This window comes from Salarias fasciatus, chromosome 16 (assembly GCF_902148845.1).
Source record: "Salarias fasciatus chromosome 16, fSalaFa1.1, whole genome shotgun sequence".
In the NCBI taxonomy this organism is placed as follows: domain Eukaryota; kingdom Metazoa; phylum Chordata; class Actinopteri; order Blenniiformes; family Blenniidae; genus Salarias; species Salarias fasciatus.
The window spans coordinates 23,359,913-23,379,496 of record NC_043760.1 but is presented as its reverse complement, the minus strand read 5'-3'; the positions used below and the strand labels follow the sequence as shown (position 1 = coordinate 23,379,496).

Here is a 19,584-nt window from a genome sequence, read left to right as displayed (position 1 = left end):
ATTGTGTATTAGCAATGATATCCTCCAATACTTGGTTTTAAGCAAATGGGACTTTAACTGTTTCACGTTTTTTATCTTTCTAGTAGTGCTAAAAGTAAAAAAAAAGAATCAACCAGTTCAGTCAATGAGCACACCAGCTGTTGAATTGAAACAAAATTGCCTTTTTTATTTTTAGTATATTAACTAAAAGAGGTAAAAACCAGAGCATGCAGTGGTCGTTTTGGGGGCCGTGAAACAGAAACACGACCACGGTTACTTTGCCTCAGCTGTGATCAACTACATGTAAAAGTACTGCTGACTAATGTAGAATAATTTTATAATATTCTTTACATCATGCTTATTATATTATGTTATTTACTATTGTTCATGTAATGCATGTCTCTGTGAGTTATAGTATGCTAGTAAGACACAGGCGTAGAAAAGACATGTATCCTTTTTCTGTTCGCCAGCCTGCCATGTTTCATTTTTACGGCAGCCTCTTGGCAGCTGGATAGTTTGTTTTTTCTAAAGTCAAGACTACAGGTCAATTCTCTCTCTGTCTCCCTCTGGTGCAAATGAGGCTCATTGGATAAGAAATGTGACACTGATTTGTTGCACAACACCTGGCATTTGGGAAGACTTGATGGAGACTTGATGGAGGCTGAGAGGGCCTCCCAAGGGGTCACGAACATTGACCTTTGTGGGGAGGGGGGAAGAGTCAACTGAGAAGCAACGAATGGTTTTGAGTGATTGTGTCTTGACGAAGACTCAACTAAGAAGCAACGAATGGTTTTGAGCAATTGTGTTTTGACGAAGAATCAATTGAGAAGCAACAAACTCTCAAGAAATAGTATAAATAGATGGAGCGGAGAGCGATCGACGCGTCAGTTCTTTGGTCGGCCTGACTGCCGGAGGGTTTTTTTGGGAATAAAGTCCTCCTTTTGCATTCTGACTCTGACTCTGCCTGATTTTTCTGAGGAGAACTACGATGGAAGACTTCAAGAACCAAGAGTGGATATACTTGAGGATTTTACGTTTTTTCTGGAATATATGTTTGTGGGGTTTTTTGCACCGTGACTGGCCTAGGATACTTTTTAAAATAAAATTCCACGACATATTATTGGCGAGCCAGCCAGGAGGAGTAACCGGAGATTGATTTTTATCTGTGGAGGAGGACTGATTCAGCACACTGTGGCCACAACAATTGGAGGTAAGCAGATTAATTTATTCTGCGTCTAAATTTTTTGTGTGCTTATGTCTGGTCTCTGCCCAGGTGAAATCTAAAACCGGATTAAATTAATCCAAAAGAACCTAGATAAAGTTAAAAAGTGATTTTTAAAGATAAAAAAGAAAATTTGATTTAAAAGAATTTCAGAGGGGGAGTTCGGAGTCAGAATGCAAAAAACGACCAAATTGCATAAGAGTAACGACCATGGTGCAGAAAGAGTCTGCTTGCTAAGGGTAAAAAGGGGCCGCTTGCATGCGCGGACTGTCTTCAGGCTGCTATGTGTCTTAACTTCTGAGGGGGAAGTGACACCGCGGCTAGAGAAGGGTCGGCATAAGTATAAGAGTGGGAGCCGCTTGAGGATAATTCTCCTAAGACGGGAGTAGGCGCCAGTGTGGAGATGCGGATACCGCTAAGGGTTTGTTAGACAGGAACAACTGTAAATCAATACTTTAGATAATGTTTTAAATTTTAAATGGAGTAAAATGAATGCAAATTTGTTTGTTTGAATATTCAATTCAAAACGCTATGTTTAACACACATTATTTACTCAATTAAATTAAAGAAAAGTTTAGATAAGTCTGAAATTTAAGTAGTTTAAATTCCAAGTGATCTGTATTAAAAGAGAATTTTGCAGTTAAGTGATGTTTATTTGGAAATAATTAAGGTAACAATTACTCATAATTTTTATGTCTAAATGGTTGCCAAGGTTGTTCTAAGCAAATAGCACTCCTCACTTTCGGATGCGAGTGTGTTGTTTCTGTGTAATTTAACCTTAGGGCTGAATGGGTAATCTCTGCCATAAATAAAGCCTTCTAGGAGGGAGAGGGTATAAAACAGGAGACCCAGAAGTGGGTCCCTTACGGACGGCCGGTCCAACCTATGAGAGGTTAATTTGTTGACCCAGCGGAGAGACTGGGCTGTCAAAGTGAACTCTGGGTCTGAAGCGTAGGTTGTAAACTAGTAAGCCTTCTCCCAGGAGAGGAGAGAAAGTGTACACAAGAGACTCCAGGAGAGGGTCGAGCACGGATGGATCCGTCCCAACTGCGGTTACCGCCAAAGGTCAATTTGTCGGCTCAGCTGTGAGCTGGACCGCCAAAGCGAATTTTGGGGCTGAAAGGGTGGTTGTAAAACAAAAAGCCTTCTGACGCGGAGGAGGTAATTGTGTCTATGTCTGAGAGAGTGTGTAAAAAGAGCAAGTGAGTGTTATAAAGATGTGAGGAAAGGAGAAGGGGTGACTGTGCGTGTGAGACTGTCTGTGAGAGTTTGAAGGAGAGCAGATGGTAAAAGGAGTAGAAACTTTGGCCAAAAAAAGTACATATGTAAATAAAATGCGCATGTAGTCATAGGGTATTTTAGCAAAATGATATAAATAGTGTAAATAGACAGAAAAGGAAGACTGACTAAATTGAGAAGGTGGAAAATTTACAGCAGGTTTGCCTTCAAATGAGACGATTAAAGAATATTTTATTTAAATACTGCAGCTTATGTGACGTTACAGTTTTTATTATGAGACGGGTATGGATAATTATAGATAGGAAATTGTATTTGGGATGATGGCAGAAAATAAGAGATCAAATTTAGAACCCTATAGTACAGGGCTGCGTAAAAGAGTACGCTGAGAGTCAACCATGGGGGAGTGACTGCTAGTGAGTAGAGGCAGCAGTGATAAGGAGTATTTACTACTCTCCTGAGAACATAGGAGAGATATTGAGATGCATGAAATAACTTATTATTGGATAGAATGTAGATATAAAAATGAAAACTAAAGTTGAATTGTGGCAAAATCGGCAGGAAATAATTCAGAAAACTGTGGCATTTGACCAGATGTGTTATTCTAACAAGTACAGGGGGAATTCCCCGACGTGCTCTGGACACGGGGATCAGGAGCTGCTGGAATGCAGGGGGGTTGGATGCGTTATCTTCGCAGCTGAAGTGAAGCACCATCAAGACGGGCCACTTTGCTGCTAAGTAATCTATTACGGCACGGAATGGCAGTAAAATCCATGGTTGGATATCAGTCATTCCATGAAAGGGTAACAGGGTTCCATGGATTGGTTAGTATCTCAGTTTAGGCTTACGGTTTTATTTCAGTATGTATTTTTGCATCCTGAAAAAAAAAAGAGAGAAAAGACTTTAAAATGTATTTTCTTTTTTTTTTGAAGTTTGAATGTAACTACATGAAAAGAAAATACACAAATTTAAAATTAAAAATGCCTCGACAAACTTTAACTTCTCGTTCTCCTCCACTCCTCCACTCGCCATGGCTTTCTGAAACGGGTGATAGGTGAGTGCTCCTCTTGCTCCTCTGGCTCAGATTTCACACATAGGCAGGAGGGGGGTGTGGAAGAGACAGTGATTGGACAGCTACTCGCAGGATGGGGATTTCTTTAGCAGAGTGCTTATTTATGCAGGTAGACAGACATAGAGATCTGTTCTGCAAGTAGGTGGCCAGCTGTAAGAAATTAATTAATTAAGCAACGACAGACCGTGGTTTATAGGTGAATTGATCTATGTATGTCGTACAGAAGAGTTTGGTTCAAAACCGAGAACCGCAGCATGCCTAATGATTATATTAGAGAACTAGTATTGAGAACAGCAGTTCTAAATAAAAATATATATAAATAAATACATAAATAATTTATTGTACTAATATAAACTACCCCCACAGACACAGAAGCTGTGTGGAAAGGGTCATGGGATTTAAAATGGATCAAGAGGACAACAGGAGGCACAGGTACTAATATGACAGCACCCAAAATTTGAAAAAGAAATTCTAAAATGTATAAGAAAATAGAACAACAGAACTCCCGAAGGGGCAAAATGGCCTCTCGGAGTCTTTGATGAGAAATGTTGTGATGAAATGGCATCAAACATCAAGCATTATGAAGATGAAGATTACAGCAACAGAAGAGAAGAGGATCTGAATAAAGAACTGACAAACAAAGTGACAGCAATGCAACTTGGAGAACAGAGCAAGCAAGTTGTGACAGTAAATCAAGAGCAAGGAATGCTGCAATGGATTTGGTTGGACGGGAGGCGGAGACAGCTGACACCCGCCAGGCCCACAGCTCCTAATAGCTCCACCCACCTATCAAATTCCAAGAAGAGGGATGAGAAGGGGGGCTACACAGCCAACTGCCAGGCAGAGGAGAGACGCCTGCTGGAGAAGAAGAGACTCTGCAGACAGTGGAGACAGATGACATTCCAACCACACTGCAATGAGTTCATCTGCAGTGGCTGCATAGGCCTCTACAGCTACGCCTGATGCTGTAGACCTGACTGAAGACCCATGGCATAAAACCCCATGATCTTTCAAGATAGATGGAGCCAACAATTTTATGCCAACTACAAGCCAACATAATGTGCACTACCAGATGGGGTATGTGGATTTCCCTGACGAGGAAATGGAAGAATCAAGCACTATGATGTGCCAACAACCAGATGATGGAAAAAACCAACAACCCTGATCTACTGGATCAGACTGATGGAGAACTTCAGTCAACTCTCGAAGAAGACGAAGAGCTAATTCTCCAACAAGTGTCACTGGAAGTATGGTCAAGACATAAGACTGATGTGGGCAGAGTCAAATCAGTGAAACCCATCGACTGCCATACAGAAATTGGTACCCATTGAAGCAACATGCAATCAAAGGCATTGAACCAACCATAAATGGATTACTAGAAATGGGAGTGCTAGTTAAAACAAAAAGTAGATGTAACACACTAATCTTCCAATCAAGAAAAAACCAATTCTACAGATGATAGGTTGGTTCATAATTTAAGAGCTGTCAATGCCATTGTCGATGCTGAGACTACTGTTTTCCCTGATCCACATATGTTTTCCCTGATCCACATACGTTGTTATCAAATGTTCCACCAGATACTAGATAGTATACGGTAATAGACCTTTGTTCTGCATTTTTCAGTATGCCGATAGATAAGGAGTCATAGTATCTTTTAGCTTTTACATATCAGAAACAACAATATACGTATACTAGACTTCCACAAGGTTATGTAGAAAGTCCATCAGTATTTGATAGAATACTAGCCTAAGACTTACAGTATATAGATGTTGCAAGCATAGTAATGCAGTATGTAGATGACATAGGAAAGAGGAACATAGTTCCATCAGATAGAGGCTATAACTCGAGCTCTGCAGCCACAAACAGTAGGACAAATGCTTTCCTTTCTGGGGATGACTGGATATAACCATCCATGGATAACTGACTATGCTGGAAAAAGAAAAGGAAAAAAAAAAAAAAAAAAAAAGCTCCATTACGTGCACTAGAAAAAGCTGCAGACCAATTAAACGGAAAAAAGGACCTGCAGTCGGCACCAGTTCTAGGTAATGAAGTTATTCTTGATGCTCCTGAGCTCACAATCCAGCGGTGTGCTGCGGTGAATCCTGCCACTAAAATGGTAACTCCTGATGAGGGTATCCAATATGACTGTGAACAAGAAATAGACAACTTTATGCGGGTATATGATGATTTACACAACCAACCAATAACGGCTGATGTGACTTTAATTATGGATGGATCTTGTTTTAAGGATGCCATGGACAACCATGTGGGTTTTGCCATAATTGAACTGAAGCCACATGGCACCTTTATGGAATTATAAAGTACTAAATTGAGAAAACCATGCTCTGCCCAATTGGCAGAAATAAAGGCTTTTAGGACACCCATGCAGATGAAATTGCCAAACTCTTACAAGTAATGTTACTTTCAATGGCAGTTACAGTGATTGAATGCCCTGCCAATCAAAAGCCAAACAACTTAATAGCTAAAGGTAATCAATTAACTGATGAAGAGGAAAAAAGGCAGCAGGGGTAAGTATGTGCCTCATACTGTTTGCAGCTGATTGTGAACCCTTAACTACTCTGTCTTCTCTTATAGCAGCACAGGACAAGGCAGTCCCACAGGAAAAAAACGGTGTGGCTTAAGGGGTATGGCCATGAACACCCTGGATGGGCCGCAGCGGGGTTTGTGGAGGAGTTGTACTGGACATTTTGTCTTGCCACTGTCTCTGCTACGCTGTGCTATTAGGAATGCGCATGGTCAGGACCATTGCGCAAGGGGGGAAGTGTTAAGACGCTTAAGAGATGTTTGGTGGTCACCATTTCTGGCACCCACAGTCGATCGAGTGCTGCATGAATGTGAAGTATGTGCTCAGTATAATACAAGGAAATCTTTTTCGGCACCTATTGCGCATATTCCTCCACCAGACGGTCCATTTCATCATCTGATGATAGATTTTGTAGATATGACTCAAAGAATTGGATACATGCGATATATTCTTGTGGTAATATGCCGTTTCAGCAGATGGGTGGAAGAAGTACCAACCCATGCACCAGACAGTGGATCTGTAGCAAAGTTTTGTGTAGAGAAGTTTTCCCAAGGTTTAGTTTCCTGACACATGTAGTTCAGACAATGGATCCCACTTTGTGGTGGAGGTAATAAAACGTATTATGAAATACTTGGGATCCAGCAGAAGTTTGGATGTGTATAACCAACAGTCGCAGGGAATTTTGAAATCTAAGGGAATTAAGTTCATAGCGAACAGAGAGAACAAACTAAGATGTTTAAGAATGTTTTGCTAAGTGTTGTCAAACTAACTAAACTAACAGACTAACCCATCTAACACTGCATGAAATATGCATAGGGAGACCCATGCCTATGCCTTTTTTGAAGGGGCTTTTGGAAGGTCTATCTTGTGAACAGCTGAGAAGTTATGTTCAACAATTGTCCTGTATTTGTAAGGTGATTTTTCAACAGGTAAAAGGGGCCAAAGAAGATGGAGAGGCTGAAATCACACCATCTCTAGAATGAGTGTGATCTGGAGAGGGGGTATACATAAAAGGTTTCAGAGGGAATGGAACCAACTGAGACGAGGAGGTCCATTCAAAGTTGTCCTGACCAAGTCGCACTGCACTGGACATCGAGGGTAAGACTGTTTGTTTTTACTGAAACTGCTGCTGCAGGGCTGACAGACTGCCCTCAAAGCATCAGCAGACACCACCTGAGCTGGAAGGGGAAGGTAATACCTCCATGCAGGGAAGAGGCAGCTACAGGAAGGGAAAAGATGACGCCTCCCCTGCAGATTAGGCGCAGCTAGACAGAAATAAGATCATAAAGACTGATCTCCAAACAAAGCAGCAAAGAAACTAGGAGTAGAGGTTTGTTACCAAGTAGGCGAGGGAGTGATTCAGTTAGGATTCAACTAAGTTAGAAACAAATAGGCTCTGGAGATTTAGAGTCAGGAGAAGGACCATTAAGATATAGATTATGAAAAAGTTTAACGCAACCAATAGGTTGTTGCGACCATAAAGTTGCTACGCTACCTCACCCCACAGTAGGTGGAGTGCTAGCTACTTCTGGAGAACTCCAGATAGGGGTAGTATGGAAAACAAAGAAGAAAATGTTTATGGAAAGAAGAAAAAAATGAAAAAGGTAACAATGTGCCGATGGTGGATACCATTAGAAGAAAGCTTAATGGGTTATTTGTCTTTATGGGAAAATCATGGTGAAGAGCAATATTGACAGGAATGCACTCCTGTTGGACAACATACCATCGATGACTCGAGACCAAACAGGGGAGAGGACGTCGGACAGTGTCTTCCAGCCGGAGCCTGTCCCATGGCAACTGACGGTGGGGGATCTACAACCAGGACCCAGCAGACTTCGTCCACGAGAGTCCACCGGCGTGTTTTGGGCTTCACCTCCATGCCGCTATCAGCCTCCGAAGACCTACTACCAGCATCCCCTCCCAACCTATGTCACCAGTACACAGGAGACCCTCTCCTCACCTCCCCTCCCTTTATGACGATGCAGGGATGCGCTCCATCGCAGGAGCAAAGGGCGCCAACAACACACACGGGTCCCCGAACCCCTGAGAAGCCAGGGAGACACCTTTCTCCCCAACTTATGACCCAATATCATCTGACGGCAGCGATGTCAGCGACAGCGACACCAATGCTCGCGTAGGATCCTGGTTTCTGAAAAGTTTGTGTTTATACTTGGAAGTACCTTGCCACCATGCCTTTGAATGATGTACGAGAGATGATGAAAGATGTTCAGGTGTTGGAAGATACACCACGTAGCTGAGTGCGTCTATACTTGCCACTCGCAAAAGATGATTTGCTTTTCGGCAATTCTGCTGGCAGCAGGAAGCGGTTCCCGCTGCATCCAATAATACCCCAAGCTTCACTGAGTAGTGTACTGCTGCTTGTATCCCTTTGTGGGGAAGGGTTCAGTCAGGAGATCGATTGGTAATGGAAGGTTAAGCGTTAGTAGTATAATCTCTGTATTAAGTTAGTAATATAATCTTAGTATTGATCATTTATCGGAGTGTGTATCATGTTATTAATCATTTTATGTAGATGATTTAGTATATTCATACGTGTGTGCTGAAACCACATAACCTTTTTGAAAAGGTGCAAGATGTGCCGCAGTTAAATACTGCTGTTACACGCTTACAGACAAATGCTTATGTTTGCTATGAATAAATTGTAGTTGATTAGTTGTAGAGGTGTAGTATGAGACTTGTTAGTCTCAAAGGGGGGAAATGTAGAATAATTTTATAATATTCTTTACATCATGCTTATTATATTATGTTATTTACTATTGTTCATGTAATGCATGTCTCTGTGAGTTATAGTATGCTAGTAAGACACAGGCGTAGAAAAGACATGTATCCTTTTTCTGTTCGCCAGCCTGCCATGTTTCATTTTTACGGCAGCCTCTTGGCAGCTGGATAGTTTGTTTTTTCTAAAGTCAAGACTACAGGTCAATTCTCTCTCTGTCTCCCTCTGGTGCAAATGAGGCTCATTGGATAAGAAATGTGACACTGATTTGTTGCACAACACCTGGCATTTGGGAAGACTTGATGGAGACTTGATGGAGGCTGAGAGGGCCTCCCAAGGGGTCACGAACATTGACCTTTGTGGGGAGGGGGGAAGAGTCAACTGAGAAGCAACGAATGGTTTTGAGTGATTGTGTCTTGACGAAGACTCAACTAAGAAGCAACGAATGGTTTTGAGCAATTGTGTTTTGACGAAGAATCAATTGAGAAGCAACAAACTCTCAAGAAATAGTATAAATAGATGGAGCGGAGAGCGATCGACGCGTCAGTTCTTTGGTCGGCCTGACTGCCGGAGGGTTTTTTGGGAATAAAGTCCTCCTTTTGCATTCTGACTCTGACTCTGCCTGATTTTTCTGAGGAGAACTACGATGGAAGACTTCAAGAACCAAGAGTGGATATACTTGAGGATTTTACGTTTTTTCTGGAATATATGTTTGTGGGGTTTTTTGCACCGTGACTGGCCTAGGATACTTTTTAAAATAAAATTCCACGACACTAAATAACCCATGTCAAAGCAAAACATACTGTTCAAGCTATTAGTTAGCAGGGAATTGATTCAATTTAACAGCATAAATAATCTAGGTGAAACCAAAAACCAAAAATTGAAGAATACACAAAAACACACTGCTTCATAAACAGCACAAAATAAAGGTTTTTATGTTATTGAGAAGTAATGCAAAATGCAGATCAAGGTTTTTGTAAATTAAAATGAAAAGAAAATGTCTATTTAAGCATTTTCTTGGCTGTTTGATTTGTGGGTCATCAATTCAAATGTCTCCAAAAATCAGCAGGAGTGTGACCTAAACCGGACATAACGTGACTCTATGCCTGATGCACTTAAAATCAAATGTCAAATGGAGGAAAGGTGGACAGATAGTTGACAGAAAATGGGTGCAGCCAGTGTAGTATTATATTACTGCTGGACAATAAAAGGCAGGAGCATGTAGAGGCTTGTTCTTTGCTCACTTTCATCATTGCTCTTGATCGGCTGACGTCTCTGAAGCTTTTCATCTCCCATACTGAACTGTCGCAGCAGGACTTTGTGCTGTGGCAGGATAACACGCTTAGCTTTTCATACAATAAAACAGCGTAAGAACTTGTAACTTCGAGCAGAAAAGATCACTCTTTTACCTTTTTCTGTGAGGCTTTTGCATCTTCAGCACTGAAAAGATCAATATTAGTAGACAAAAAAATCAACTGGAGGGTTTATTGGTTTCATTGGTAGCCATTAAAAAAAGAATCAACAGGATCATTTGAATTTAGTTCATATTAAACAGCAGTAATAAATCATGGACCTACTTGTGCTTTACAATTCTCTCCAGCTCTGTAAGCTGATCCCTGAGGGCAGGAAGTGCTTTGGCATCATTAGACACAGCCATGAAAAACTCCTGCAACACAAGAGCAGCTTTGAGTAAAGACGAAGCTCAGGCAATGAAATAAATAAATGAAAAAAAAAATAGGTTAGATTTCAAAGCTCTGCACCACATTCCATCAGGAGATCATCAGGATCATCTTTTATATTGGAGGCATAAGATCTTATAGCTCGAGACAAACAAACTACACCTGCTGTGCTGTAAATCAGAGACTGGTACACAACTTTCTGAGAAGTTCTCTTGTAGAGGCTCGGCGGTAAAAAAATGGAAACACTGATGTACCACAATATATACTGATCTACAGTACACTCTAAAGCGGGGCTTAGTAATTCATAGCAATCAGCTGACCTCAAGAAAGGCCAGCGAGGTGTCTTCCTGCTGCAGCTGATCTCCATGTAAATCGGCCCACTGCATCACCAGGCGGATCACCCTGCGCTTGTTGTTGAGCGTGTAGTCCAGCATCTCCTGCTCAGAGCCCTGTGAAGCCTGGGCGTGGTAGCTGCACAGCGGTTAAAGATCAACAACAATCAAACAAATTGGAAAATGACATTTTATCACTCCGGGAAGCAGAACACTGAAAGGATATTGAGCGATCAGGACTGGGCACAGTTGACTGTTGGGTATGAAGACGCAGTGCGTGAGCACAAAGTCATCCAAAGCTGAGTCTGTGACGGAAACAAAGACAAACACCTGTATTTCCACTGTAAAGAACCACATCAAACAGTGTCGTCAGGCCTTGGAGCACATGGCCCTGTCGCTGTCGCCTCTGCAGGCAAATGAAAACCATATGTATCCACACGAGCAGCAGTAATTAGATCAGCTCTGTGATGTGTGGCTAATTATAGACGAGAACAAACGGGTCAGTGCGGTGGTGGAGGACACAGACGGAGTCGGGGAGCGCGGAGGAGAGAATGAATATGCTGCATAGGTGAAAACCCTTCACTTTGGATCATCATCATATTGATGGGTTGGTGTTAGACGGCTCTGATCTGACATGCAGGACGTGGCCGGGCGAGCGGTACCTGACTCCGTGAATTGAGAATCCAATCGCATCATTTCGAGGAGATGCTCCAAAATTTTCTCCGGCGTCCCAGACATTATCTTGTATCTGGAACAACAGGAGGAGAAAACACACTCTTCACTAATCAAGAAACACTGGCTCTTAATGCTTAATGACACGGCTATGGCCCTCCACTGATTTATGTTACTCCAGTGTGTCTCTGTGATTGCTTCAGTTGATAACAATCCTATTTACAATCAGTGTTCTCGGCCAGCTGAGGATGAAGGGGAGTCTGGGCTAAGTGTCACCGGAGAAGCCAAAAAAAAAATTACGTGGGGGGCATTTCCTGTGTGAAGGAGAATCAACACAGCCCGGCCTCGACCGTTTTTATTACTTGATAACAGCATGACAAGAGCGAGCCACAGCAGCGACGCTGCGTCTTCCCCCTGTGTCCCCCACTCGTGGGGGAGAACACAAGGCCTGACACTCTCGTGTGTGAGGAGTGGAGTTGATTAGAGGGCGACCCTGAACAAGTAATTGTGACTTGCCAGGCCTCCCTTTCCCTCGAGAAGCCGAGCGATCATCACCATTAATACGTCTCTCCAGATTAGACCGGTGTAGTGACAGATGCCTCCATGAGGAGAACGCTCATGGCTGCAGGACGATCGAGCTTGTGTTGCAATCTTTATCTGCAGATCAGATTATCTGATGGGCCTTTAAGTTTTAAAACTGTGAGACTTTATTGTTGAGTGTTGTGAAAGTGAAAGGCAGAAGAGTAACACCATTATCATACTGTACTTTGACCCCTCTATCCAGATCTATCCTGTCTTGGTCGTAAAAGTTCAGGCTCATGAAATCTTTTTGCTGGTGGCTGGTTAGCACAGTAACCTGATGAACGTTACAGTAACTGTTGATTAAAGATGAATATGAGGTTGCAAGTTTAAAGACTTGTCAGGCAGAGCTACTGGATGAAGTGTTGTCTCTGACATCAGCAGTGTGAAGGGTGAATTTACTTGTAATGGGAGGCTGAGGATCCTTGGACAGACGTTCGACTGCTGCTTAGACTTTTCTCCAACACCAAAACATCCTGACCGTGTTCCTTCAGGCGCACAGTGTTGGCTTCCACATCCTTCAGAAAACATGCATGAATACACAGCGTTTCCATATTTAATCATAAAGACACAAGAAGTACTGTACATGAACACTGTGTGATCTGTCAAAGCAGCTGCACACTATGAAACAGCTGGGATTAGGTTTACTGAACACTGAAGGCTCTGTGAATTTCCACTGTGGTTTTCACAGCTAAGTGGAAACGACATGTAAAGATGTGTGATTCACTGACTATTTAGAAACACATTCAAAATAATGAATTATTACTCTTTGTTGAATTACAAAATAGTTTAACACATTGGCCACTGTATTAAATGATCCAATGAAAGGTGTGTGTCTCAAGTTCTGCCTTCACAAAGTTAATGATGCTCAACTTTGCATGATACTATCTTTAATTTAATGTCATTTTGTTCTTTGATGCGCTGGCTAGCTTTTGTGAGGAGTTTGTTATTAAAGAGTTCTCCAGGTTTACTCTGACAGACTCAAAACACACATTTGAGGTTAATGTGTATTTCTACTGTAAACGACCATCAAATGTAAGTTGGATGAAACATCATAGAGGAAACACAGATGGATCTTTAGCAGTGGAGTTGTACTGGAGTCCAATATATTGTGAGGTATTTCTAATATTTTGGCCATTTCTTTGCCATCAATGAGCATCAAGCTGAAATGGACATTATCAATGGTATAAAAGGAGAATATATGGCAGATAAGCGGTCAGCAGTCCTTCATGTCAAACTTTGTTGAAAACCAATACCAATAAATTTGAAATTCTAGTGAACATATGAATGTCCCCCCTGTGCAACCTTCCAGTGTTTCACTGGTTTCACTTTAAAGATCTCACTTTGTGTAAACATTACAATTCTACAATTTTTTGACAGAAAGAGAAACATTTGAGAATCTGAAGCTACATTACATGTTTAAAGTCATATTCTGTTATATTCTGTCATATTCTGAAGCATCACTGTCCCATATTTATTCCAAACTAATCTCTACTACTGTATTATGTTCCAGGAGGGACGTTTCTGAGGCCATCTGTGCTACTAGATGGAACTAAACATTCACAGTTAAACAGCGATCAAAATCAGCGAAACTATTTATTGGAGTAACCAAACTAATGAATACAGAGTGCTAAGATTCACTGAGTAATTTTGATGGCTGCATTACAGAGTTTTTGCCAACAGAGGGTGACAGTGCTTTTCCTTGTCACTGAAAAAGCTTCAGTAAACACTGTAAATCCACTCACCCTCAAAATCCTGTTGAAGTCCTCCTTGTCCACTCTCAGGAAGTGACAGTTGTCCTCTCGTAATACGATGGAGGCGGCGCGGGGCGCGTCATTAACGAGAGCCAGTTTCCCAAAGTCATCCCCTTCATGAAGAGTGCAAACGACTCCCTGCACCGGCCAGCATACAAATGAGTTATAATGGGGAACGGATCAATACCGTGGTGAGAGAAAAAGACCATTAAATGTTTCAACAGCTGTATCTGACAATGAGATTTGTGAATGTACACACTTTTCCGTAGATGACAACGTTGACCGAGCCCTTTAAAATGATGTACCATGACGTGCCCTCATCGCCCTGATTGAACACTGAAAGACAAAATGAAAAAAGAGGAGCGTCACTGATCTAATATAGCATAATCTGGGATTTACGGGATTAATGGCCCCAGGTGCTTTGGGAGAGGTGTTTTGTCAATGACGTGACTCAATACTTACACACTGTTCCTGCCTTTGCGTGAGACTCAAAGATCAACACTCCTGCAAGTTCTTGCTTTACCTGAGCAACAGAAAAGACCGATACGATTAGACTTCAAGCTCAGAGATTTTATACTCTGTAAAATCAATATTACATAACAGAGAGCAACCAAAAGGTTGCAATCCCAACATCCATGCAAAGGTTTTCTGTACTGACATTCAAAGCTCCGCAGGGGTGAAATTGATCCACATAAATTTAGTTTAAGTCCAGAGAAGTTTTTTTTTTTTTTTTTTTTGCAGATCTCACATAAGTTATTGTTGGGTTTGATTTTCTTCAAGCAACAACACAAACTGACTTTCACAAAAATGAATTTTAACATTCATTCATTCATTCAACACAAATAAACCATAACATGATAACCAAGACTACGAGTGATCATTGTTGAAGAATTGTAATAGCCAGACGACTGGACGGTGCTGTGATCTGCAAGTGTATTCCCAGTTTGAGTGTGGACCTTGCTTATTCTCTTCATGTTTCCTCCATTGCTCTGGTGAACTGGTGCCTCTAAATGTCCCATGTGTGTCAGAGAGTGTGTTTGTGTGTGTGTGTGTGTGTGTGTGTGTGTGTGTGTGTGTGTGTGCGCTTCTGTTTTAATCATTTGATGGAGTGGCAGCCTGTCTGCTGGTGTACCCTGCCTTCACCCATTGTCAGCTTGGATCAGCTCCAGCCCTCTGAGACCCTAAGTGGGATCAAGCGATATAAAAGATGAAAGGACAGGACAACTATCTCAGAGCGTCCTGAATTCTGCAGCTCTTGTGGAAGATCCTGATCCTGTTCCTGATCTGCACTGGGCGATATTTATCACAAGTAGCCAAGGAAGGGAAGAGCAGTGAAGATACATGTGAAAAGTGTCAGATTAAAAACTGCATCGTCACAGTTTTTTTGTGTGATGAGCTGCGGAGCTGCTGAACGTGGACTTCACAGTGACAGGACTCATATGGCCACACTGGACAGTGTGTGAACTCACAGTTGTGGACAGATGGGATAAGGCCTTGATATGCAGCAGCTCCTCATAAATGATCTCCAGGTCATCTGCTGTCCTTTCAGATGGGCTGAAAAAATAAAGGAAAAATGTTGAAGAAACGATCGTGCTGTCACACTTTAGCGGGCACTACTTTAGTGAATGGAGCTTGTGAGCAGTACTGTTTCCTCAGAATCATCCTCATGTGGGCATCAGGCCCAATTTGAGAGAGGAGGAGCAGCGTGTCCTGCAGCTCTTCTTGACTCTCCTTCCTCTCTTCCTCAGTGGGAAAAGGGGCATCCTCAAGCTCGTCATCCAGGAAACGGTAGAAGAGATATTTGTCCTGGAAGCCCAGCTCCTGGTCGACTGCACCAGGGCGAGAACAACACAAGCGGCAGAGTTTAAAATGAAATTCTCTGATTTGTGCGAACAGTCGTGAGCAGACAGACGTGACGCAGACTCTCTCACCGTGGTTGAGAACGCCTTCTTCCAGCAACACCTGCCACATGCCCACAGCCTGAACGCGAGAGTGGACACACGAGCCCTGCTGCATCTGCCAGTCAACCAGTTCTGTCCCCACGCAACACTGCCTAAAAAAACACACACAGGTCCAAATAACACCTCGAACACACTCAGCAGCTCTGTGCGTTTCACTGTGATTCGTGTCTCTTCATAATTCTCTGTTCTTTTGTTCATAGACAGATAAATAGATGTATAAATACCTGTATGTCTTTAAATGGTACTTCCTGTCTCTGATCATGTGCGGCGCCCTGGACAGGATGGCATTGCGGAGGATCTTCCCAGCACGGAGGATCTTCTCCGAGGGAACCTGCCCGTTAGAAATGAGGTCAGATCTCCGTACAGCGCAGTTTAAACGTGCACCTGCAACATAAAGGTGTGACTGACCCCTACACACAGAAGGTGCTGGTGTTTACTACCTGAGAAATGCATTTAGGGTGGGGTTTGGCTGGACTTTCAATGAAAGACTTCTGTAAAATAAAATGAAACAAAAAATAAGAGGAGTTGAAATAAAAACAAGGGTGAAAATCAAACTCTTTGACTTTTGACACGAAGGTTTGTTATAGAGTGAAAATCTCCAGTAAATGTCACTAAAACACACCAGAGTAACAGCACACAGAATCAACTGACTGTTTTTTTTCCTTGAAGTCTGTTTCTTTGAATAAAGGATGTCCTTCTGACTTTAACTGTATGACTTACAGCTGACTTTCCGTGTTTATTGGCCTTCAATGTTATTTGAAGTTTTAGCTCCGTAGCAGTGAGCCGCCAGCGTCTTGGCAGATGTGTGTACGTGATTCAAAAAGATACAGACAGAGTCAGTGTATGTGAGCGCTCTTGGTATTTTGTTGGAGTTTTTTTTCTTTCCCAGCTGAGGCCAGGAGGTGGTCTGCAGGACTGTGGCATTTTAAATGCATTCGACATGCTTCAGAAAGCAGCTCAACTCATGCATTTATGTCAGGCCTTTAAAGCCCCATCATTAATTTATGAGAAGAAAAAGTTCACCAAGTCTCCATAGTAGAAAAGATTTGCAGTCATTATTCCTATATGTATAAGTAAATTCAAGCTTTTTTGTTACATAACTGGAACGTAATTGATGGGTTTTCTCCTTTTTACATAACAGAACAATTGTGTTGTGACTGAACTCCGTACAGGAACAAAACACAAGGCACCATAAATCTGCTGGAGTGCCATGTTATCAAGCCGGTGGGCAGGAAATGAATGCAGGACTGAGGTGGAGCAGGAACTGCTCTGGACACCTTGTTTATAATTAGACCAACTTTTAAACAAACTCCACATCCCTGCTCATTTCCACCCACTGCTGTTTCACAATGAGAGATGCTGTTACATCAGGAAAAACTTGACAAAGTGATGACAAAATGAGTTCAACTTGTTTCTAAACATTTTAGCTCCACTTTAAGTTGGGAACACAGCTCAGGAGCCAGCATTGTCTCAAGGCCACAGCCTCTCGTGCTCTTTCATAATACGTTGTAGCGATGCATACTGTAAAACTTTAGTGCAGCGAGTAATGGATGAGTGTCCCTGTCAGAGGAATTACCTTGGTCTGATGTTTGGAGACTGAAACAAACGAATTGTTGCTTATGTTCTCTTTGTCCGGCATCCCTGACGGAAAGAGAGAAAACATAAAATACGCAGTGATTTATGAGCGGTATACCTATAAATTCATGCAAATTACATTGCTATACCTATGAATTATTTTGGTATTTACAAAAATAAAAATAATCTTTCAAACCAAGCTCAAAATTGGCTTTACTGAAGACCAAAATGGTGTGATAGCATGTTTAACATTGACTTCAGCAATAACGATTTTGGAAAACCTCAAGAAAGAAAAATGCTTAAAAAGATAACAGTTGTGATCACAAGAGGCACTGAGATGGAAAGTTGTGAGATTTGGAATTGAGGTCTAAAAAGAAATGCAAGAGTACAAAATACGTCTGTCTTTTAAAAAAGCAGATATACTGTATAAAACCAACACATTAGTACTTATAAAAATATAGATATCACTGAAAATTCAATGTTTCAAGTTTAATAGCTTCAGAAAACTGGCAAAAAAATAAAAATCTACATATGTTAAGTATAAGTGCATCTCGAAATATCTGAAAATTATTGACAAGTCCATTTTTGGTGAGTTTATTATGCACTCATGACATACAAAATAAAGCAATTCATGCAACTGAAAATGTAATTGAGATGGGCTTTCATAGAACAAATAGGCAAAGCAAAAAGTCTTAAAAAATACTTTCACATTGTGTATTTCAGAGTTTGATAAAATATGATAAAAAAAAATCTTGACTTTTTTTATAAATGCATTTAGATTAAATTTTGAGATGAAGTTATCGACTGGAGTTTCAAAACATCACACACATTTCAGTGAGTGATTTATTTGCATGTACTAAAAAGATTGTTACCCTCAATGAAAAAAAGACTTTGTTGTACAATGTATCTCATTAATTATTGACCACTGATGCGTTCATGTGTCTGCATGCGTTCTGTTCTTTCAGTGGCTGTTCCATCAAAAGTAGACTTCATTTTACTTTATTTACTTCCATTATATAAAATGACTTAAACCAGTATCCAGATTTTTTTTAAAAAATCCTTCTTTATTGAATAAATAATAATGTGTTTAAATGAAATTGATTAAATTAAGTGAAATTTGCAAATCAGATCAGTAAAGCGGTGCACAGACCAGTGTTTTACTCTGTCCAGGGGTTGTTAGGCGGTGATTATTACTCTGTCTGAGGGGCTCTGAGTGTCTGCTGTGCTGCTCCCCTTCAGGACAAATAGCATAATCAGTCCAGGCTGCTCAGTCACAACTGTATCTGCAGGGGAAACTCGGCTATTCTTAGATGTGCTTCTGCGACTGTCGATACCACAAAACCAGACACACAATCCACACAACACATAAAGGCCAGGGCACAAAATGTAACATTATGCTCGGGGCGATGCATTCAGGAACACCACTCAAGCGTCCGTCGCTTTGACTTTGCTCGCTGTATCCCCGGTTTGTGCGACATGCTTTAAATTCCTGTGTGTTTGCAGGTTTTTGTGTGAGATTATTTTATTGTTGTTCAAGCGTTGTGCGTTTAAAGTGACCATTTAAAGAACCGCTAACGTCACCACCCATTATATCTTTTATGACAGACGCTCAAACAGACAAAAATCCATTATGTTTCATTTGGATTAGACTCTTTCTGTAAAACCTGAGGTGATTCTTACAAACAAACTGGCTGTATTTATTATTTCCCTGAACTTTTATTTTATGTACCTAATGCAACCAAACATCAAAAATTGTAAATCATAAAAAAACATGTTTGCTTCATTTTGGAACAGCTCTGATGGTGAACTTGTTGCATTTCACTTCATCTAATGTAGAAGATAAGACAATAAAAATTTCTACCAAATAAATCATATCTAAATCTCAGCATCTTGCACTATTTCAGTGTATCTCTATTTATATCTGGCAGAGAATTTCAGCATCAGTATCGTTTGGAGACGTTAACACGGCTGTCTATCAAGTCCTTTGTGAAGGCTTTACAGCAGCCCGAGTGCCATCATGCTGTTCATTTAGGTGTCACATCAGTTCAATCACATCAATGCAAATGTACCACGCACCATGAATGGTGAATCCAAAGAATTAGACTTCCACAGAAAGAAAAACTTGAACATTTACAAGCTGAGATATTTTTGTAATTGTTGCATTTAACATGTGAAACACACGCGTACAGAAGTTTGTGAATTGCTGAATCCGTGAATGGAGAGAGCCAAACAATGTAGACT

The 19,584-nt window shown here is 41.3% G+C and overlaps 1 protein-coding gene across 4 annotated transcripts in view; it reads right to left on the bottom strand.

Moving 5' to 3' along the window:
* rapgef4a (Rap guanine nucleotide exchange factor 4a) overlaps window positions 1-19,584 on the bottom strand; it is a 43,683-nt gene that overhangs the window by 3,773 nt on the left and 20,326 nt on the right. For 3 of the 4 annotated variants that reach the window (XM_030111752.1, XM_030111755.1, XM_030111754.1), the window contains 16 exons: window positions 17,345-17,409; window positions 16,209-16,259; window positions 15,993-16,099; window positions 15,739-15,860; window positions 15,453-15,636; window positions 15,277-15,361; window positions 14,270-14,330; window positions 14,067-14,143; window positions 13,799-13,945; window positions 12,456-12,571; window positions 11,465-11,550; window positions 11,029-11,107; window positions 10,791-10,941; window positions 10,369-10,457; window positions 10,201-10,231; window positions 10,036-10,114 (listed from right to left, as the gene is read on the bottom strand). In XM_030111752.1, coding sequence (XP_029967612.1) covers window positions 10,036-10,114; window positions 10,201-10,231; window positions 10,369-10,457; window positions 10,791-10,941; window positions 11,029-11,107; window positions 11,465-11,550; window positions 12,456-12,571; window positions 13,799-13,945; window positions 14,067-14,143; window positions 14,270-14,330; window positions 15,277-15,361; window positions 15,453-15,636; window positions 15,739-15,860; window positions 15,993-16,099; window positions 16,209-16,259; window positions 17,345-17,409 — 1,530 coding nt within the window. The remainder of the gene's footprint in view (window positions 1-10,035; window positions 10,115-10,200; window positions 10,232-10,368; window positions 10,458-10,790; window positions 10,942-11,028; window positions 11,108-11,464; window positions 11,551-12,455; window positions 12,572-13,798; window positions 13,946-14,066; window positions 14,144-14,269; window positions 14,331-15,276; window positions 15,362-15,452; window positions 15,637-15,738; window positions 15,861-15,992; window positions 16,100-16,208; window positions 16,260-17,344; window positions 17,410-19,584) is intronic. The other variant, XM_030111753.1, reaches the window with a different exon arrangement.